This window comes from Sus scrofa, chromosome 7, assembly GCF_000003025.6.
Source record: "Sus scrofa isolate TJ Tabasco breed Duroc chromosome 7, Sscrofa11.1, whole genome shotgun sequence".
Classification (NCBI taxonomy): Eukaryota; Metazoa; Chordata; class Mammalia; order Artiodactyla; family Suidae; genus Sus; species Sus scrofa.
In genome coordinates, this window is record NC_010449.5 from 98608704 (window position 1) to 98631088 (window position 22385).

Here is a 22385-nt window from a genome sequence, read left to right on the forward strand (position 1 = left end):
CACAGTGTGGAGTGAGTGCCCGCCACGCGGTGTGCCCGCAGGCGATGTCGCCCCGGGGCAGCAGGCGGAAAATGGAACGGGAGCTGTGCTGAGCGTTAGGTTGGGCAAGCCTGGCAGGCTGTGAGAACAGACGATCCGGGTCTAGGCTGTGGAAAGACTGCTGATTGAGACATAAAACAGGAGCAGGAGCCCACGTGGGGAAGGACAGGGCTGGAGGAGTTACCATGAACAACAGAAGCAAAGGCCAGAGGTGTGGTTTAAGGATGCAGTGAGAGAATCAAAGAGACCGCCAGTGTGACTGGAGTTCTGAGTCCAAGGAGAGAATGGGGCTCCGGGTCCTTCATGTGTCAGGAGATCCCAGCGCTAGGTTTTCTGGGGCCATCCTGACTGATGACTTTTCCATCCCGGCTGATGCCTGTTTTCCTGGCCTAATAATAATAATAATATTATTATTATTATTATTGTCTTTTGTCTTTTTTAGGGCCGCACCCAAGGCATATGAAGTTCCCGGGCTAGGGGTCGAATCAAAGCTCTTGCTGCCAGCCTACACCACAGCCACAGCAACACCAGAGCCACAGCAACATCAGATCCGAGCTGTGTCTGTGACCTGCACCACAGCTCACGGCAACACTGAATCCTTAACCCACTGAGCAAGGCCAGGGATCGAACCCGCAACCTCATGGTTCCTAGTAGGATTTGTTCCCATTGCGCCATGATGGGACCTCCCTGGCCTAATTATAAATAGCACCTTCTTTTTCTCTCCCTGTTAGGATGATGACGTGTGTGGGCATGCGGACCCACGGGAAGGTTTGGGGAGGAGAGACCCACCCCTAACAGGTCACTGTGGCTGCAGCTGGAGCACAGGTTGGGGAGCTGAGAATCGAGTGGGAAGATGAGTTACGTGACTGTGGTGTTGTCCTAGTGAGAGAGGAAAGCTCTGTGGACCAAGAGAAGTATATGGCCTCGGGGTCTAGGAGGGAGGTTTGAGCAGGTCACACACACCCCTCCAAGTTCCCCTGTTTCCCTTTAGCCTTGGAAACAGAGGCTGGATGTGGACAGTCAGTGCCCAAGGATATGGGAGATTCTCTGGTCATTTATGTTTGAGCAGGTCAAATATTTACAGGGATATGTGTGTGTCTGAGTGTGTGCATGAAGGTGCACACAAACATATGCACACGTATACCTGCGTGTATACATAATGCAAAAAGTCACTTTCCCATCCTTGACCTTTGGGTTTTTTTGGTTTTGTTTTTGTTTTGTCTTTTCTAGGACTGCTCCCACGGCATATGGAGGTTCCCAGGCCAGGAGTCTAATCGGAGCTGTAGCCGCCAGCCTACGCCAGAGCCACAGCAACGCTGGATCCGAGCCACGCCTGCGACCTACACCCCAGCTCACGGCAACGCCGGATCCTTAATCCACTGAGCAAAGCCAGGGATCAAACCCGCAACCTCATGATTCCTAGTCGGATTCGTTAACTACTGAGCCACGACCGGAACTCCATCCTTGACCTTTGGACACTCAGATCCAGCATGGGAGGTTCTTATAGCATCTCAGAGTTCACCTGCCTGGATCTGAAGGAAGCAAGAGGCAGGCCTGTGGATGGGTCAGAGCCACACCCTGCAGGCCCTGGGGCCACCTCAGTATGGCTGCTGTCTGCACTCAGGAGCAGCGGCACCAGGCTCCTCCTACTGTACCACCAGCCTCTGTGTGTGGGTAGCAGCAACATGCTGCCATGGTGCCCCTCTCTCTTCACAGCAATTCTCTCCTTGCCGGTCACAGAGACTCTGGAGGAGGCAAGGCAGCCCCCTTCCACTGATGAGGATTCTGAGACTCGGACGGGTTAAAGTTTGCTCCAGGTTAAACTTTGCTCGTGGTGGCTGGGTCAGGACGAGAACCCAGAGCTTCCTCTGCTGCCCAGCATGCTACTCAGGTTGCCCAGGTTCAGGGAACTGGGAATCTTGTTCACAGAAGCATAGCTGGCAAGTGGCAGAGTCAAGATTTTCATTCAGACAGGGCTTTTAGGCTCAGAAGGCGACACCAAGTTTTTAAATTTTTCTTTTTTTAATGATTTTTATTTTTTCATTATAGTTGATTTTAATTTTTTTTTTCTCATAGAAAGAGTTGGAAAGTAGAACTCTATTTTAAGTGCATTAGGGTAACTTTTAAAAATAACAGAGCCAGAGGAGTTCCCTGGTGGCTCAGTGGGTTAAGAAGCCAGCACTGTGCCTGCTGCAGCTCAGGTCACTGCTATGGTGAAGGTCGTTCCTTGGCCTGGGACCTTCCAGATATTATTGGTGTGGCCCCAAAAATGAAAAAAATAAAGTAATACAGTCAGAGAATCTTAACGTTCAGAGTCTCCTGGACCAATCATTATATTTTCTCAGCGGAAACTGAGGCCCAGAGAAGGAAAGTGACTTGGCCAAGGGTACACAGCCAGGACCCCCAGCCCCTCACCCTGAGTTTTTTCTGCTGCTTTGCTGACTACCATGGAGGAGACAGAACCTTCACTTAATTCATTCTGAAACAACAAATGGTTTCATTTTCTCTAGGACAATAAGTAGCTACTAGAGGCAAAATGATAAAAATGCAAGCAGACTCATTTTTTTGTCTTTCTTTTTCTTTTGTTTTTTTTAGGGACACACCCAGAGCATATGGAAGTTCCCAGGCTAGGGGTCGAATAGGAGCTGTAGCTGCCAGCTACAGCCACAGCCACAGCCACTCAGGATCTGAGCTGTGTCTGTGACCATAGCTCATGGCAACACCCGATCCTTAACCTACTGAGCAAGGCCAGGGGTCGAACTTGTGTCCTCATGGATTCTAGTCAGATTCATTTCCGCTGAGCCATGATGGGAACTCTTCATTCACTTCATAATTAAGGTGTGAAGATCCTAGCCTGCGGTCCTGAATTAATTAGGAAAATAGGTCAGATAATTGCTGTTCTAAAACCACAAACCACTTCTTACAATTACTTTTTTTTTTTTTTTTTAAAGATTCCCCTCCCTGCCCAGGAGTTCCCGTTGTGGCACATCAGAAACAAATCAGATTAGTATCCATGAGGATTCGGGTTTGATCCCTGGCCTCGCTCAGTGGGTCGTTGATTCAGCATTGCTGTGAGCTGTGGTGTAGGTCACAGAAGCGTCTCAGATCTTGAGTTGCTGTGGCTGTGTCTGTGGCCAGCAGCTGTAACTCCGATTTTGACCCCTAGCCTGGGAACTTCCATATGCTGCAGGTGCGGCCCTAAAAAAAGCAAAGAAAAAAAAGGGGAGTTCCTGCTGTGGCTCAGTGGATTAAGAATCTGACTAGTATCCATGAGAAATCGAGTTCAGTCCCTGGCCTTGCTCAGTGGCTAGGGATCCAGTGTTGCCGTGAGATGTGGTGCGGACGCGGCTTGGATCCCGAGTTGCTGTGGCTGTGTTGTAGGTCTGGGAACTTCCATATACTGTGGGTGCAGCCCTAAAAAACAAAAAACAAACAAACAAACAAAAAAGATTCTGCTGCACTCAACTTATACCTACACAGTAAATAGCTATGTAGCACCAACCAATAAAACAAAAGAAAAGAAACCAAAAAAGCAGTTGGTTACAGCCTTACAGCCAGACTGTCAGAGTTCAGGACATTCCATGAGGAACTCAAACATTTTTTTCTTTTTACCACTGCACCTGCTGCTTTGCATCTGTGAACTATGCTGCAACTTGTGGCAATGCCAGCTCCTTAACCCACTGAGCAAGGCCAAGAATTGAACCTGCCACCTCATGGGCACTATGTCAGGTTCTTAGCCCACTGAGTCACAACAGGATCACCTGTATGTGTTCATCTGGCATGCTGTTTTTCAGATAAATGCTTGGGAAGCAGGTGACCCCACACCCACTTGGTCTTTTTGTGTGATACAGATATTCACGTGGGAGGTGGTTTTGACCTGCAGTCTTTTCAAGGACGAGGATCTGTGTGCAGGGCAGCTGGATGCTGCCTGGCCGACCCTGCCCCTTGCATTTCCTGCTCTGACTTCCACTCACTGTCCAACCCAACTCGTCCCTCGCGCTCCCCCGAGAACGGCCCCCACCTCTCCCTTGCTCGGACCCTCCCCAAGGCTCAGGACAGCTCTCTTCTCCACCTCCCATATTTCAAATTCGGGCAGTTTCAAGACTTGCCAAGTTTTCTCCTCCTCTCTCCTCCTCTTCATCCTTCTTCTCTTGCTCATAGCTTAAAGAAAAATGTCCGTAAGCCTCCCCAAGCCTTCCATTTACGAAGTGCTTTTCCCACGTGAAGTCATTTAATCCCCACCATCATCATCTTTTTACAGAGGAGATAATAGGCTCAGAGAAGTGAAGAAACTTGCTCTAGACTCTATTTCTAACCCCCACCAGCTCTTCCGGGTCTAGCTCCCAACCCGCCTTCCCAGATGTGTGCCCTACAGTGTCCTGAAGTGACCTATGGTTCCCGTGGAGGACTTTTATCTCCTAAACACATCTCAAGTTTCCCATGTCTATGTCCTCTTGAGATGCCCCCCACACCCACTTTCTCTCCTTAACCAGAATCAACACACTTTTCAAAAGCAAGGTCAGCCCCGGCCATGTCACCTACTCTTTCAAGGTCTTTTGGACCCTGGATGGCTGATGGGCACCTGATAAGCTCTGCCCTGCTGTATGGACCCTTCTTCGCCTTAGAGTGGAAGCTGCACGAGACCTGTGTTGGTTCATGGGCCTTTGGACCCTCTAAAGCATTCCCTGTACATAGCAGGTCCTCTGCAAACACTCCTGGGGGAGGGGGGTATTGAACTGAGACTCCCGGAGGCAGAGGCTCAGAGGACTTGAACTTGGAGCTGAAACCTTGGCTGGGGAGAACTGGGTGGTCAGAAATGTTCCCAAGGTCACCAGCTTGTAGACCCAGTGAGCAGGCAGCTAAGATTAGCACCAACCTGCCCAGACTGATGGGTCACAGACTCGTGGTTTCACACGGGGTCTCTCCTGACCCTCAGAGACGCACTTCTCCCGGAATTTCAAGAGCAGTGGCCCAGGCCAGCCTCCCTGGCTTGCCCTGTTCTGCTGAACCCTGAGCTGCCATGGCTGGCTTTTAATATTTTCCCCCTGAGCACTTTTTCCTTTTCTGAGGCTGTTCTCCCTCCGTGTCTGGTCACGAGGACTGCACATCTCAGCAATTCCGAGTTCCCCAGGCACTCCCACAGAGATGAGCACAAGGAAGAAGTCAGTCAGACAGCAGCCCTGGAGCCTGCCTGAGCCTCCCCCCGCCCCAGGGCCCCGAGACCCGAGGGAGGCCGCCAGGCCGAGTGGTAACTCACAGTCCATTGCAAGCACAGCCCGTTCTTTATCTGACGCAGGTGGCCCAGCCCTGGCCCCTAGACAGTTCTTGCCACGCAGTCCTGAGCATGAAAGAATGTTTAGAACTTCCCTGAACCCTACCCGCTGGATGCCAGGGGCACCCACTTTCCAGTCGTGACAGCCAGATGTCGCCAGACATTGTCGAATGTCTCCCGGGAGGCAAAATTGCTTCTGGTTCAGAAACACTGGTCTCAACTGTGCTGGCCCTTGAGTAAATTCCAACCCTCAAACCGGTTCTAAGGTTTTAGGTAGAGCCCAAGAAAATCACTCAGCGGCTTCTGTATTTTACTGTGTTGACTCCCTGAGCCTTGAATTGGTAGGCCCCCCCCATTCCATGTCATGCACCTGTAAATCCCCCAAATCAAGTCACATTCCTTCCTTTCCCTGGAGCTTCCCCAACCGAGCTGGAAGGTCTCTGGAAATCTCACCTGAGGCCTATTTAAAACTTCACCGATGTTCCCTCTCACCCTCCCTCACTTAGAGCTCTGTCATGCTCTCAAAAAAAAAAAAAAAAAAAAAAATCGGGACAAAAAAACCCCCCAGAAAACCCCTTTTGGATCCAGAAGGATAACTATTGATTGCCTCCCAAAGGGCAAACCTTCTAGATAACAGCCGATAAGGAAGAAGCTGTTCAAATAATTGCAGACTAGGAACCAGGAAGCACGTGTCTCAGGAGGAATTATATGACTGTACTGGACTCACGGATTCCACATTCCAGAATGTCCTTATTGTACATTTATCAACATAAAGCACTTTGCCATTGCACCGTCATCGTGGGCCAACTCTAACCCCTCTGTGGACCCTCTGTGCACCTGTTCTGGATCCACTTGGCCTCCATTCTTCTCCTACCCTTTGTTTCTTGTGCAAAGGCCCTGAGGCAGGGCAGTGTCTGGGATATTTGAGCAGCAGCAAGGAAGCCACTGTGACTGGAGTGGATTGAGTGGAGGAAGAGAGGTGAGATATGAGCCAGACTGGCCCCAGGGTATAACCTGGGTTCAGCGCACTAGCAGGACAGGCCAACCTCACAGGAGTGATGGGCAAGGCCTAAAGAAAGCCAGTTACCCCCAGGGGCATGGGGGGGCGGGGAAGGGGGAGAGGGGAATGGGGCTACTAGCAGATTCTGTGCTTCCTCCAGTGGGAACCTAGCAGGCAGAAACCAGGCAGATGCCGGCCCGGAGTGCCCTGTGCCTACTCAGAAGGAGAGCCTCTACCCGGAGCTGGTCCCCAGAGAGAGCTTAAAAACCACGTCTCTGTTTTTGCACTCAGGAGTCTGAGCGGCTGGAACTCATGAATGCGGAGTTGAAGACCCAGATCGAGGAGCTCAAGCAGGAGCGGCAGCAGCTCATCCTGATGCTGAACCGGCATCGCCCCACCTGTATCGTTCGGACGGACAGCGTCAAGACGCCCGAGTCGGAAGGCAACCCGCTACTTGAGCAGCTAGAGAAGAAGTGACCCTGGGCTGGGAGGAGGAGGAAGAGGAGGACCAGGAAGAGGAGGAGGAGATGGCAAGAGGGAGGAGGACGAGGGCACCCGAGGGCCCTGCCTTGGTGCGTGAAAAACTTTACAATGAGGCTCAGCACAGCCAGTAATCGGCCGGGCTTTTTTTCTTTCTTTTTTTTTTTTTTTTTTTTTTTTTTTGTGAAACTCAGATCAGCCACACAAGGGGAAGAGCAGGCTGACGAAACCCAGAAGGACCAAGCGCTGAGACCAAAGTAGACTCGCGGGTGGGGCTGTCCTGCTGGGGCCCAGCTCAAAAGAGGTGGGACCGAGGCACCTGGGCCGAAGAGATGCCCACCTAGGCAGCCTTGGGCACTTCTCCGGCCTCTGCACCAAGCACCCACCCCAGGGACCTCCAAGCAGCCAGGAAAAGCCATGAGTTGCAACCAAAATGCCGTCGAGGATGGAACCAAGTGACACTGCCATCTGGCTGCCCCAGCCCTGACCCCTGACCCTGATGCGAGGCCAGAGAGGGCCGAGATGCGGGGCCCAGCACGGCCCGGCCTGGAGCGGCAGCCGGAGTGCACCCTCGCTGGCCCTGCTGGAGTTTGCTGTGGGCACGAGGCGCGGGCGCCCTTCCAAAGCACATACTCACTGAATGTTTACAGACTGGCTGTCCTGGCAGGGCTTTCAACTGCACATGTTTTTTATACTTTCTTTCTTTTTTTTTTTTTTTTTAATATTTTTTACAAAAAAAAGATTTTATACAAGCAATATATATATGGATTTCTATAATCACTCGATGTGATACAGTATAAATATGCTATGGTTTGTTTGTTACGAACAGATATCCAGCAGTTATGGCAGTTGTGTGTAACTCCTAAGTACTGTAGACTCTGGGTGTTGGGGTGGCCGGGGCGGGAGTGGGGTGCATTTCCATCCTGGTAAACCCTCCATAGTACTCAGTCCTGTATCGCTCAGTAAACCTTACTCTTACCTACCCAGCCGCCTCTTGTGGTGTCTGCCTAAGGAACGGGGGCCAAGGCACTCTTGGTGGGCCTCCTGGGGTGCGGTGTCAGAGGATGTTTGCACCATGGGCTGTGGGCCCTTGGCTTTCACAACTGCCCCCCCGGGTAAGTATTTATATGCCCATTTTATAGATGAGGAAGTCGAGGCTCAGAGATGTTAAAGAAATCTGCAATACTTAGTTTATTCACTCAACGACTGTTTCCTGTGTTCCAGCCCGTGTCTGCCAGGTAGTGGACAAGGCGCTGAATGGTTGCTGGGGAATAAATCAAACCTAAGCCCTGCGCTCACTCACGGAGCTGACAGTCATGAACTAAACCCCATGCTTGCTCCGTGCACCGTCTCTGTTCGCCTTCACAGCAGCCTTGCCAGGGAGCAGCTACTGTCCCATTTATAGATGAGGGAGTTTAAACTTGCCTCCACCCCTCGTTCTGGGGGAGCAGCGTGTACAGTCCCGTTTACTTCTCTCAACAGCATGAAATCAGCATTATTATCTCCATTTTACAAATGGCTTAACTGAGGCTCAGAGAGGGTAAGTGACTCATCCAAGGTCACCCAGCTAGCAAGGAGCAGAGCTGATGTTTGAACTCTGTTTGCAAGGGCCCATGACTCTCCACCTGTGGCCAGCTGACTGTGTGAGTGTCCCCGTGGGGGAATATGTCACCTGATTAGAACAGGCCAGTGAGGCCATGGTTACAAGAGCTAGTTTCTGGGAGTGTTGGATGGGATTCTGGGCTGTGCCGTGATGGTGGAATGAACCAGAGATGTGAGCAAATGGTGTGGATGATGCAGCCACACCCCACCTTCCCAGCTGAAAATCCACCCTGTAGAGCAAGAACAGCTCAGGGCCACAGCAACAAACTTATTTGGCCCACGACGTTTGCAGGTGCTTTCATGCATGTTACCGCGTCTACTATTCCAGCTCTATAAGGTAGGTGGGAAAGGTGTTTTGGCCCCATTGTATTGTTGTGCAAACTGAGGTTGACAAAGATGAACATTTGCCCCATTGAAAGCAGGCAGAATCAGAGGCTGAACCCCACTCTCCTAACTTCTACTTGTGTGCTCTCTCTCTTCCATCACTGGGGCTAGATAATTAGTTGCTGATGGTGACGCTTCGGGTCAAGGACAGCGGTGACCTTGGGTTGCTTCTCCAATCATGAACGAGGCTTTCTAGGATGGACAGGAGCCAAGGCAAAATAAACTAAAGGCAAATAGGTTCAAGATCCAACCTTCTACTGGTTAGCCACAAGCCTCGCTTTTCTGGTCTGTGAAGTGAGAACAGTAATAATTCAAGCCTTTCCTAAGGGGTTGTTGTGAGGGTCAAATGCAGAATGCATATACAGGTGTTTTGTGAAATACAAAGCTCCATGAAATGGTAATTATCTTGCCCTCTGTTTGCGTGGACAGTTGTTATTTACCTCATAGGACAAATGACTTGAACATCTTTTGTTCTCCAAAGGTGGCTGCAGCGTTTGTGTTCTGGCCATGTATCCGGCTCCCATGGTGATGGATACCTGGGATCCATGACTCCTGGGTTTGTTTGGCTCCAGAATGGCCACAGCCCAGAGGGTTGGGCTCATCGTCTCTTCCCTGAGCCTTCTTGTGCCCTCTTGCCACGTGGTCATAAATAAAACTTGTGCCACCTCTGCCCAGAGTTGCTGTGAGAATCAACGGGACAGCCTGGGAAGGACAAGACCCGTGAGCCGTCAGATGGGCAGCAGATACTATGTGGTGGTCAGGATTAGGATTAAAGGGAACTTCCTACACTGCCAGTGCGAAATTGGTGTGACTCTTATGTAAAGCAATTTGGCGATAACTGGTGACACTAATACTAAACATATCCTTTGACATAGAGATTTCCCTCCTGGGTATACATCTTGGAGGAGCCGTAGCATAGGGGTTCAAGGAAAAACACAGGCATGTTCACTGAAGCTTTGTCTGTAACAGAAGTTGGAAACAACCTAAATACCTATAAACAAATAGCAGGTAAACAAATTGTGTTTTCCTCTTTTTTTTTTTTTTTTTTTTTTTTGTCTTCTCTAGGGCCACACCTGCAGCATATGGAGGTACCCAGGCTAGGGGTCCAATCGGAGCTATAGCCACCAGCCTACACCACAGCCACAGCAACGCAGGAGCCGAGCCACTTCCGCAACCTACACCACAGCTTATGGCAATGCCGGATCCTTAACCCACTGAGTGAGGCCACGGATCGAACCCGAAACCTCATGGTTCCTGGTCGGGTTCATTAACCACTGAGCCACGACGGGAACTCCGACAAATTGCGTTTTCATAAAATTGAGTCTTACTCAGTTAAAAAGAATGAATCAGAGGAGTTCCTGCCGTGGCACAGCGGGATCGACGGCGTCTCTGCTACACCAGGATGCAAGTTCGATCCCTGGCCTGTCACGGTGGCTTAAAAGATCTCACATTGCTGCAGCAGCAGTGTAGGTCCCAGCTGTGGCTTGCATCTGACCCCTGGTCCAGGAACTCTATATGCTGCAGGGTGGCCAAAAAAAAAAAAAAAAGAATCAGAGCTAGAGATATCAGTGGGGGTAAACCTCAGAAATATGTTATGGTCCTGGAGGGTAGGGAGCAGGTTGCAGGAGGACATATGCAGTATACCGTATATGTAATATTTCCAGACGCGTAAATTGACAATTATTGTTTATGGTGCACACAGATCTGGGTATTAGAGCTATAAAAGCATGCATAGGAATGATGCTCTACAGTATTGATGTGAGTACCAGGGCTGACTTGTGGGGGTGGGGAGGAAGGGGCTGAGGAGGTCTCTGCAAGGGTAAGGAGGACACAAGGTTTCCACTACAGGTAAAACATTTCACTTATTTTTAAAAATCGGAATCAAAGATAGAATGATGCTAGAGTATGTCAGACGTGGGTGATGCGCGTTGTCTTTCTCCACGCTTCTCTGTATGCCTGATAGATTTCATAATAAAAAAAGAACACGCTACAAACAACATAAACAGAAGGGTTTGTTTTTCCAGGCGTTCCTTGGCAAACCCGGGAAATAAAAACAAAATCTGAAATTACAATGGAGTTGCAGCACATGCTCTTTGAATTTATGCAAATTTAATTGCACGCCTGGAGGGAGAAAAAGGCGATTGAAAGAGCGTGTGATGTGTTCCGCTGGCCCTTCCAGTTAATAATCCATGAGCCTGGGGTGAAGGAGCCCCAGGGTGAGGGCACCTTGGGGAGGGTTGATCTGCACACTTCAGTGGGCCCTGGATCCTGCTCTCTACATACATAATGGGCCATGGAAGTCATGGTCAAGGTTAATTTGGACTCTACCTTTTCTCACGACAGAATTTTCAGTTCAACCCCTGTGTGACATGCAACTCCACCAGCTTTAAAGCAAAGGGGGAGTCTTTGAAAGACATGAACCCGGAGTTCCTGTCGTGGCACAGTGGTTAACGAATCCGACTAGGAACCATGAGTTTCGGGTTCGATCCCTGACCTTGCTCAGTGGGTTAAGGATCCAGCGTTGCCGTGAGCTGTGGCTCTGGTGTAGGCCGGCAGCTACAGCTCTGATTAGACCCCTAGCCTGGGAACCTCCATATGCCACGGGGGCAGCCCTAGAAAAGGCAAGACAAAAAAAATAAAAAAGACATGAACCCAATTTTCACAGGTGTATGGGGCTCCTGTTGCTACTATAACAAAATTATCACAGATTTAATGGCTTAAAACACACATTTTAATATCTCATTCTGGAGGGGAGAAGTCCCAAATGGGTCTTACCAGGTTAAAAAAATCAAGATGCCAGCAGGCCAGTGTTCCCTTTGCAGGCTCTGGGGGAGAATGTTTTCTGGCCTTTCCCAGTTTATGGAGGCTGCCCACATTCTTTGGGCTCATGGCCCCTTCCACCTTCAAAGCCAGCACTGGCCGGTTGGGTCTTTCTTCGACAATCACTCTGACACTGACTCTTCTGCCCCCTCCCTTCCGTCTTTTAAGGACCCCCGTGATTATATTGGGCCCACCTGGATAATGCAGGCTAATCTTACTTTAAGGTCAACTGATTAATAATCTTAATTCCCCCTTTGCCATGTGACATAACATAATCACAGATTTCATCTTTGGAAGACCGATATTCTGACTACCACAATAGGAACTTAAGAGTTGGAGGGTATTTTGTTTTGGGGGGCTGCACCTGCGGCCAATGGAAGTTCCCAGGCCAGGGGTTGAATCGGAGCTGCAGCTGCCAGCCTACACCACAGCCACAGCAATGCCAGATCCGAGCTGCCTCCGCAACCTACACCACAGCTTGTGGCAACGCCAGATGCTTAACCCCCCAAGTGAGGCCGGGGATTGAACTTGTATCCTCATGGAAACTAGTTGGGTTCTTAACCTGCTGAGCCCCAACGGGAACTCCAGGAGTTGGAGATTCTTTTTCTTTTTCAACTTTTTTTGGGGGGCTGCATCCCGTGGCCTATGGAAGCTTCCAGGCTAGGGCTCGAATCAGAGCTACAGCTGCTGGCCACAGCCACAGCCATGCAAGATACGGGCCGCATCTGCAGCCTCCATCACAGCTCACAGAAATGCTGGACCCTCAACCCACTGAGTGAGGCCAGGGATTGAACCCGAGTTGTCATGGATGCTAGTCAGGTTTGTTACTGCTGAGCCACGATGGGAGCTCCTGAGTTGGCGATTCTTAACCACAGCCCTCCTCACTCCCTGGCTAGAGAGGCAGTTTTCTGTGTAAGTGCCATAAGGATGGAGTCTCCACAGGCACCCCCCAGTGCTTGACACATGGCAGATGGTCAATACACACAACACACAAATGTACGGTGAACACAGACACACACATGAACCCGCAGATATACTCAGGTATGTGATACAATATAGACAGAGACAAAGACAGTTACATACACAACACACAGATATATAGACACACGTTTCATATAAGGTGTGGTTAAGTATAAAGCAATGAGATCCATGTCAATCTTTCATATTGCATTTCTGTCATCTTGAAATGAGCTTGTTCTCCATACTGGCAAATTTTCTTTAATAAGAACTAAGTTATGGCCAATGATGAGGTTAATGAATCCAGGCACACTGTTTTGGCTTAAAAATTAAATATTATAAGAGACTATTTCTCATTTAGCTCCTAAACTGGCTCTGAGGTGAATCCTAAAGACCCAACTGCCAGTGCTTTTGGAGTTTTGCAGTGAAGTCACACTTAAACATCCGCTTCTCTTGCTCTGAGGGTTAGCACTCAAGGACAGCCACCTGGGTGGACAGTACTGGGCACGTGTTTGGGCCCCATTTTAAGTTCCCTGACTCCAGCCCAGTCGCGTGACCCGTTCTGAACCAGCGAGAGCAACTTCACACAGATGCAACCCCACTTCTGTCCTGTGGACATTCATGGGTCACCCCGTTGGCTCTGACACATATGCAACTTGGAAATCCGGGACTGCCAACGCTTCCTTTGACTAATTGGAGGAGGGGCCAGAGGATAAATGCCTCCCCTTTCATTCTCCAGGTGGAGAGTTCTGAGATGGGTTTCCTAAGATTCCTCAAAAGTTCTTGCAGGATAAGCAAGACCTAGAGAACGGCCCTGTAGAGGTGGCCCAGCTGAATCGTGCGCTTTGTACTGGTTACCTCTCCTTCCCTGGTTAACCCCTCTGCTCCGTGGCTTCACTTCCTAAATAAACTACCTGAGCATAAGCATAAGAACAAACATCGGGTTGCCAAGGGGGAGGGGGAGGGGGAGGGAGTGGGATGGACTGGGAGTTTGGGGTTAATAGATACAAACTATTGCATTTGGAGTGGATAAGCAATGAGATCTTGCTGTATAGCACAGGGAATTACATCCAGTCACTTGTGATGGAACATGAGGGAGGATATATGTATAGGTGAGAAAAAGAATATATATACATATGTATAGGTATGACTGGGTCACTTTGCTGTACAGTAGAAATCGACAGAACGCTGTAAATAACTATACTGGAAAAAAACAAAAATCATATAAACTTAAAAAAAAAAGAATAAGCATTTGTCTCCAGTTCGGCTTTGGGGGGAACACAGATGAAAACAGTTGGTATCAGAAGTAGCCCTAGGGCTTCCCTTCATGGCTCAGTGGAAACGAATCTGACTAGCATCCATGAGGACACAGGTCTGATCTCTGGCCCTGCTCAGTGGGTTAAGGATCCAGCGTTGCCATGAGCCGTGGTGTGGTTTGGATTCTGAGTTGCTGTGGCTGTGGTGTAGGCCAGCAGCTACAGCTCTGATTCACCCACTAGCCTGGGAGCTTACATATGCCTAGGGTGTGGCCCTAAAAAGACCAAAAAAAAAAAAAAAAAAAAAAAAGAAGTAGCCCTAGAAATCAGACTCTCAGAGTATTTGGGATGGCACATTTATTTATTTATTTTTATTTAAAAAAAAAATTTTAGGGCCACACCCGAGGTTCCAGGCTAGGGGTTGAATCGGAACTGCAGCTGCCGGTCTACACCACAGCCACAGCAGTGCCCGATCTGGGCCACGTCTGCAACCTACACCACAGCTCACAGCAATGCTGGATCCTTAACCCACTGAACGAGGTCAGGGATTGAACCTGCATCCTCATGGATAGTAGTCAGGTGGAGAGTTTCTGCTGAGCCACAATAGGAATCCTGGGATGGTATATTTAGAGCTGAATGCACCTGCCAGTGAGACGGCAGTGATGGTGGGTTGGGTGAGGACAATCCCCGAGCTACTGAGCATCACCGTTACTCAGACTCTCCGGTGTGGACTGAGGTGTGATCCAGGGGGGAAAGGGAAGCCATGTCGGAGGCAGTTGCCTTTTGCTCACCATTTTGGAAACCTCGGAAAAAGAAAACGCAAAACTTAGTTCAGGCAGTGATAAACACAAGATGCGCTGTGAAAACCAGAGTGTGTCTCTGGTAATATTTAAGGAAACACTCGTCTCTTCCAGTCCCAGGGCGCACTGTGCGGAGAAGCAGGCCCAGAATAGAAGCGTAAGGGTGGTGGACCCATTAAGGAGACCCAGTGTCTGCCCTTGACAAGTTTTCAATATCGAAGTCAGGACACTTGAAGGGGAAGATGGAGGGCCTTCAGACCTGAAATGGGGCATTTGGATAAGTGAGATTCGTGAACACTTGGAACCCCTTGAGCCCTCTGGGGTTGCAGAAGCAGCCCCCTGCCATTAAAAGCAGCCCCCCACCTCCTATGCCTTGCTGGGAGGCCATGCAAAGATTGCATTTGAAGTAGATGCTCTGCAGCTCATGTTTACCCTCAACATCCACCTCTGCCACCCTCATCACTGCCAGGCAGAGAAACAGGAGAAAGAGTGTCTCCGCTCCAGCAGGAAACCACTCATCTGTTGAAGGAACCACGGGACCTGGCCGCTCTGTATTAGCAGGCACCAGCCAAAGCCCATGAGAATGAATGGGTCTCGAGGGTGCTGGACCAAAGGGGGCCAGAGTGAGTCTGGGAAGGGGATAATTTTATTCCATAAGAACACTCTCCAGTGACTCAAGGTGCAATGTCATGTCATTGACACCTGGGATGTATCAATACATGGCCCATATTGCTCCTTGTGGCTTATGCATGACATGAACCTACAGTAAACGAGGTGGAGATGCTGGAACTGCCTTGGCAGAGAATTAAAGAAGGGTCAGGGGGTCCAGGGAGGAGGCCATGCTCAGATGGATTTGTGATGTGAGCCTGGGGGCCCTGTCACCTGACCATGATCCTCAGGAAGGCCAGAGAAGTGTCACTAAGGCAGCGATGAGGTACTGGAGAGGGGCTGCTGGTGTCCTGGAGAAGCCCTGAACTGGCCACCTCTGCAGGCCAGGCTGGACAGCAGGAGATCCCTAGTATTACATGGGATTATGGGATGCCCAGTGGTAGAGGCCAGGTGAAGGCAATTAACTGGTACCACAGGCAGTAAGGGCCTCATGTACTTTCTAGTTCGCAGACGCAGAGAGCCCACCGATTGAAGGGGGCTGGGTGCCCTCGGGGAAAAACCCTGGATTCCTATCACATATATTCAGTAAACCCTTCTCTGATCCTTCCCTAAAAGGTAACTATGCACTGGGGAAGGGGGAATTCTCACATGGCTTGAGGACCACTGAACCCCACAGCCCCATTAAAACTAAGGGTATGAGATGACATTGATACCAGGGCACCTGCTCTGAGGCTCTTCTGGCTGGAGATGGGTTTGTGGAGGCAGGACCTCTAAGATGTTGTGGCCCCAGTGTGCCGCTAGTGGGTTCCATGGGTCACAGACCCTCCCTGGGGTCTTTCCCAGCCCCTGCCCAATAAGAAGGCTTTGATAGGAAAAAGCTGAATGAAAGGGCTTGAAACTACACGACCCCCAGCCAAGAGAGCAAATCAGAAACAATATTCTATCCTGGGGTGGCTGCAGAGAACAGCACCACCAGCCAAGACTTAGAGCAGGCAAGGTGGTGGGGACAGTCCCTACCTGTCATATCCCTGCAGAATTCACACGTTTGATCTTTGTGAAGCACGACGGTGAGTGATGGTGGATCCTGCAAACCTAACCAAGCAGTGGTCCTTCTCACTGCCGCGTGCTTGAGGTGTTAGCACTATTAGAACAGGTTCCACGGCCCCTGGCATTTGGTAAATGCATTCTACGTACCTCTGGTAGTAAGAAAATCAAAACTAGCTCGCTTTCACATGAGAAAAGGCAGACATGCCCACTTACCCTCTAGCCCAAGGGCTCTATTAACTCTCTTGCCCCCCATCAGCATATAATCCACAGGCGCTTGGAGCCTGTTGTCATTCCAGAGAATCCAGCTGCTTCCATGACATTGAGGGCACGGTGCTGATAGGATGCGCAGAGCAGAAGTGGGCAGTGATCTAGATGCCCTAGGAAGGCACCCGAGCATGGGGAAGACGGGAAAGCAGCCCCATGAGGATTCAGAGGCTGCCTCGTGGATGGGGTTTTAAGTGGTCCCGAGGTCTGGGGCATTTGGGAGCATCCCCTTCAAGATAAATGATGGGTAAATTCATTTTACACATCACCACTGAGAAAGAGGCACAGGGCCTAGCGGACCACTTGGAAGTTTGGAGGCAACATGCATTCCTCACTGAGGAGTGCTGCTCCAACCCACTTCTCAGGGGCTGGAAGCTGCTAGTTTTGAGTGGGACCTGGAGCAAGAGAGAGCTCCTCAGGAGGACCAGGCTGCAGCACCAACTGCTCTGCACCTGGGACTCTGCCTCCATAAAGCTGCATTTTAATTTAGCCTGGCAGACCCTGTGAGGCTAAGAGTCTGATGGTCCATAGGGGCTGCCTTTTTTTTTTTTTTTTTCCTTTTTACTGCTGCACCTGTGGCATATGGAGGTTCTTGGGCTAGGGGTGAAATCGGAGCTGCAGCTGCTGGCCTATACTACAGCCACAGCCACAGTAACGTGGGATCCAAGCTGCATCTTCGACCTACACTGCAGCTTGTGGCAATGCCAGATCCTTCATCCACTGAGGGAGGCCAGGGATCGAACCCGCATCCTCACGGAGACTCTGTCGGGTTCTTAACGTGCTGAGTCACATGAGAACTTGGTGCTGGCTCTTCTGACTCAAGCTAAATTAAAATACAATTCAGTGTGTTATCCCCAAGGTCTCTTTGAAATGTATCCAGTGAGGATCAGTTTCCTTTTGTCCTGGGTGCAAATTCCATCAGGCCTGGAACTTTTCTTCTGGCTCTCAGGTAAGAGATAGTCCTGCGGCATTCGCAGCCTCCACCTGAACAGAAGGTCCAGGCTGAGAAAAAAATTGAAAGCCCAAACTTCACCTGCTCACGTCGTCTCCCCTCACCAGCACAGGCCTGCTGAGGCCGACAGCCCGCACCCTGGACGGATGGATGTCTCTTCTCCATCTCTCTCCTTGCCTGACTCTCTTCTAGGGAGAAGCTGATTGGCCAGTTTCTGGCCCCTCCCAGGGATGGAGCTGGAGGTGGGAGCAGTGGTGAAGGGGTAGGAATGGCCTACTGACCTACAAACGGTGAGGGCTCTAAGCTGGCCTTGGGCATTCAGGTCGTGGCAAATATTTAAAGATGACTCTTTTGGAGTTCCCACTATGGTTCAGTTAAGAACCTGACTAGTATCCATGAAGATATGGGTTTGATCCCTGGCCTTGATCAGTGGGTTAAGGATCTGGTGTTGCCACAAGCTGCAGGGCAGGTGGCAGATGTGGCTTGGATCCCGCATTGCTTTGGCTGTGGTGTAGCTAGCTACAGCTTCGATTCAGCCCCTAGCCTGGGAACTTCCCTATGCTGCGGGTGTAGCTTTAAAAAGGGGGAAAATTTTTTTTTTAAAGATGATTCTTTCTTCTATAGGCTCTTCTGTGAATTCTTCGGAGGTTTCTGTCTCCAGGGACGTCTCCTTCACGTCCCTTCACTTGGGCACATGGATTTGAAGGAAGCACTTTCCTGAGGCCCAGGAAACTGTCTCTCACCTGCAGCTTCTTGCTGGTTCGTCCCAGGATCCTCCGGATGGCTTGGCTTTGTCAGACAGACCCAGGCCGGCCTGCCCAGCGCGCACCAGCCTGAGGAAGCTGACCCTCGTGTCCTGCCTGGAGACACCGGGGCGTCTAGACCTGGACCAGCACAACCTTTCTTCAAGGGGCCCCAAGGCTGCCCCCACTTCACTTGGCCTCAGGGAAAGAAAGCAACAGCCCTCCTGCGTCCTGGAGGAGAGCAAGGGCCAGGCACCATAGCAGTTTTCCCCAAAGAAATGGCTCTACAAATGCTTTTCCCAGCCTCCATGCCTGGAGTCCCTTTTCTGTTCGCAGATTGGATAAAGGTCCAGCCACCTTGAAACTGGTTCTCTGCAAGTTGTAAGGTCGGCACATGGTGATGTGGCCTCACATGTATGTGCGTTGGTCTTGCAGTCAAAATTTTAATTTTAATATCTTTTTTTTTTTTCTGCTTAGGGCTGCGCCTGCAGCATAGGACCTATGGCAGTTTCCAGGCCAGGGGTCCAAACAGAGCTACAGCTGCCGGCCTACACCACAGCCACAGCAACTCAGGATCTGAGCCGCGTCTGTGACCTACACTACAGCTCACAGCAACGCTGGATCTTAACTCACTGAGCGAGGCCAGGGATCAAACCCGCAACCTCATGGTTCCTAGTCAGATTCCTTTCCACTGCACCACAACGGAAATTCCTAAGTCCCAGTTTAATGATGAGGAAACTGAGGCTGTTAGCACCACTGGATTCAATCCAGACATTTTACTGAGCCAGGCTGGAAGACAAATATGGACCTGATGAAAACCTACCTTTAGGGAGGCCCCAGTCCTTTGGGGAGGTGGCCGAGGCAGATCGAGGGCAACAGGTAGGGAGATTCTACTGTGGGTCAGGTGACTCTCTGGCTTGTGCTCTTTTTTCTTGAGGGAAAATTATATCCCATTTGGGCAAACCTCTTGGTTTGGTAACTATCTCACCATTTTGCTCTCCCAAAGGTAGTTCCCCTGTCAATGTACTATTTTTTTTTTTGCTTTTTAGGGGCTCGCCTGCGGCATATGGAAGTTTCCAGGCTAGGGATCGAATCAGAGCTACAGCTGCCGGCCTACGCCACCACTCACAGCAACACCGGATCCTTAACCCACTGAGGAAGGCCAGGGATCGAATCCATATCCTCATGGATACTAGTTAGATTCCTTTCTGCTGAGCCACAATGGGAACTCCAATGTTTTCATCTTTGACAGCAGTCCTGTGGCCCCTCTGATCCCTGATGGTCAGGCAACAGGGCAGGGACCCTTTCTTCTCAACCCTCTCGTAGATACCTCCCTTTGGTGACCAAGGAGCTGCCCGGCAGTAGTGGCCATGTCGCCAGGTAGGTTGTTCCGACTGGTGCCCATTCCAGTTGCTCCGCGCCAGCTTCTGTCCTCCCTGTGAGAAGGACCCCTGACACGCCAGCTGTGGGCCTCACAGCTGATCCAAGCTGCCCAGAGGCCCCCAGTCCTCCCCTTCCAGCCCTATTTATGGTGGTATTTATAGCCCAAATGTGAAGGGAATTAATTCTCCTTCCCCGCCTGGCTTTGCTGGAATATAGTTTCATCCACCCTTGTGTTAAGCCGGATTTGCATAACACCGCCTGGGAAGAAACCTCCTCGGGGCCCAGGGACCAGAGCCTGTCAACTCTCTGTCTTTATACAGGGTTTCAAAAAAAAAGCTCTCTTCCTCTGAAGGCACAGGGGAAATCAGGAGAGACTTCCCTCCAATGCTTTTCCTTCAAGTAGCTGAATCTTTGCATGTCTAAGCTTCCAGTCTGAGCTCGAGAGAGTCCCTTCCCTCATTAGAAAGGGAGGGGAGGGGAGTCCAAGGTCACGGCCGTGGGTCTCAGGAAATAAACGCCAGTGAAAAGTTCAGCTTCTCGGGGAACTGACTTGGGGGGCCTGATCAGGTACCCCCACTTTGCATCAGGTAGGCAGAGGGACAGGCGACCCCTCACTTGGACTCTGTGCCTGGTCAGGCACCCCACCAAGGAACAGCTGACCATAAACAGTTTCTACCCCTCCTGCACATGGGATGGCAGTTCTTTAAATAGGTCTTAAAAGGGGGGGGGGAGTTTTTTTAATCATAAACTACAGATGAACAATGAATGGGATTTACTCAATTAGTTACAGAAATACAGAAACTGTTTACAAGTATAACACATAGGCGTGGATTCCTCCTCCCTAGCATGAGTAGTAGTCATCTGGCCAGGCAAGAGAGGCTAAACTAGGAGTTCCTGGTGGCTCAGAGGGCTAAGGACTGGTGGTGTTGCTGCTGTGATGTGGGTTCCGTCCCTGGCCCAGGAAGCTCTGCATGCCATGGGCATGGCCAAAAAAAAAAAAAAAAAAAAAAAAGAGGGAGAGAGAGGCTGTTGCTCCTGTTCACCTTCGTCTTCTTTATGTGAACATTTACTTGAAAAACACAAAGTGAAAAATGGCCTATAATGAACAGAATGAAAAGACAAGCCACAGATTGGGAGAAAATATTTGTGAAACAAATATCTGAGAAAAGACTTGTATCCAAAATATACAAAGAATTCTTAAAACTCACAATAAGTCAACAAACAACTCCAACATGAGCAAAAGAGCTCAACTGGCCCTTCATCAAAGAAGATAAACAGATGATAAATAAGGATATGAAAAGATGCCCCCCATGTATGTTATTAGAGAATCATAAATTAAAATAATAATGAGATACAACCACACGCCTATTAGAATGGCCAAAATCCAAAACAAAGGCCACACCAAATCCTGGGGCAGCAGGAATTCTCATTCAGTGCTGGCAGGAATGCAAAACCATACCGCCTCTTGGAAGACAATTTGATGGTTTCCTACAAAGCTAAACATACTCTCACTTTGCATTCCAGCAATTGCCTTCCTTGGTATTTACCCAAATCAATTAAAAAATGTCCACCCAAAAGTTTAGAGCAGCTTTATTCACAATTGCCAAAAATTGAAAGCACTCCAGCTTTCCTTCAATAGGGACTGCTAAACAGACTGTGGCACGTCCAGACAATGGAATATTAGCTAACAATAAAAAGAAATGAGTGGAGGTCCCATCGTGGCTCAGGGGTTAACGAATCTGACTAGCATCCATGAGGACACAGGTTCGATCCCTGGCCTTGCTCAGTGGGTTAAGGATCTGGCATTGCCATGAGCCGTGGTATAGGTCACAGACTCCGCTTGGATCTTGCATTAATGTGGCTGTGGCATAGGCCAGCAGCTACAGCTCCAATTCGACCCCTAGCCTGGGAACCTCCATATGCTGTGGGTGTGGCCCTAAAAAGAAAAAAAAAATAGTAAAAGATTTATAATTCCATATTTTTAAAAAATCACATAAAGTAATAAGTAGATATTCTAGCATATTTCGTTCCCCACTTACCACATTCCCATAAGGTAACCATTGTTTATAAACTGATGTGTATGCTTTCTGATTTTTCCCCCCTAAGTTGCTACAAATATATCTATATCTACACCTATATATCTATATCTGTATCTTTCTGTCTGTCTACCAATCTATCTATCTACCTACCTGGCATCGCACATAAAAAAAACAGTGAGGGAATTGCCATTGTGGCTCAGCAGTTTACCAACCCTACTAGTATCCACAAGGATGTGGGTTCGATCCCTGGCCTTGCTCAATGGGTTAAGGATCCGGCGTAGCCATGAGCTGTGGTGTAGGTGGCAGATGTGGCTTGGATCCTGTGTTGCTGTGGCTGTGGTATAGGCCGGCAGCTGCAGTTCCAATGTGACCACTAGGCTGGGAACTTTCATATGTTGCAAGTGTGGCCCTAAAAAGTAATAGAAAAAAAAAGATGAAATCGTGTTTTGACATATGAGTCTACAACTTGTTATTTCACTTACATTAAGGACCTCTCTTCGGGTTGCACATGGGTCTGACTCTTTCTTGGAAACTGTGGCTGTTACCACCCCACAGACACTACCAGGGATCATTAGGCAGAGTTTGATTGTTAAAGAAGAACCTCAGGATCCAATTGACAATGCTTGCAAATCTACAGTTTATTGCACAAAAAGTGTTAAAAGCATTAAAGTAAGACGGCAAGAGCTTCCGAGAGGCCAGGTGTAAGGTCCAACTGTCCTCCCTTTGTAAGAGCCAGGC

At 49.6% G+C, this 22385-nt stretch overlaps 1 protein-coding gene across 3 annotated transcripts in view; it reads left to right on the forward strand.

Moving 5' to 3' along the window:
• JDP2 (Jun dimerization protein 2) overlaps positions 1–7777 on the forward strand; it is a 42095-nt gene extending 34318 nt beyond the window's left edge. For all 3 annotated transcript variants that reach the window (XM_021099535.1, XM_021099533.1, XM_021099534.1), the window contains exon 4: positions 6603–7777. In XM_021099535.1, the coding sequence (XP_020955194.1) occupies positions 6603–6788 (186 nt within the window). In that variant the 3' untranslated portion in view covers positions 6789–7777. The remainder of the gene's footprint in view (positions 1–6602) is intronic.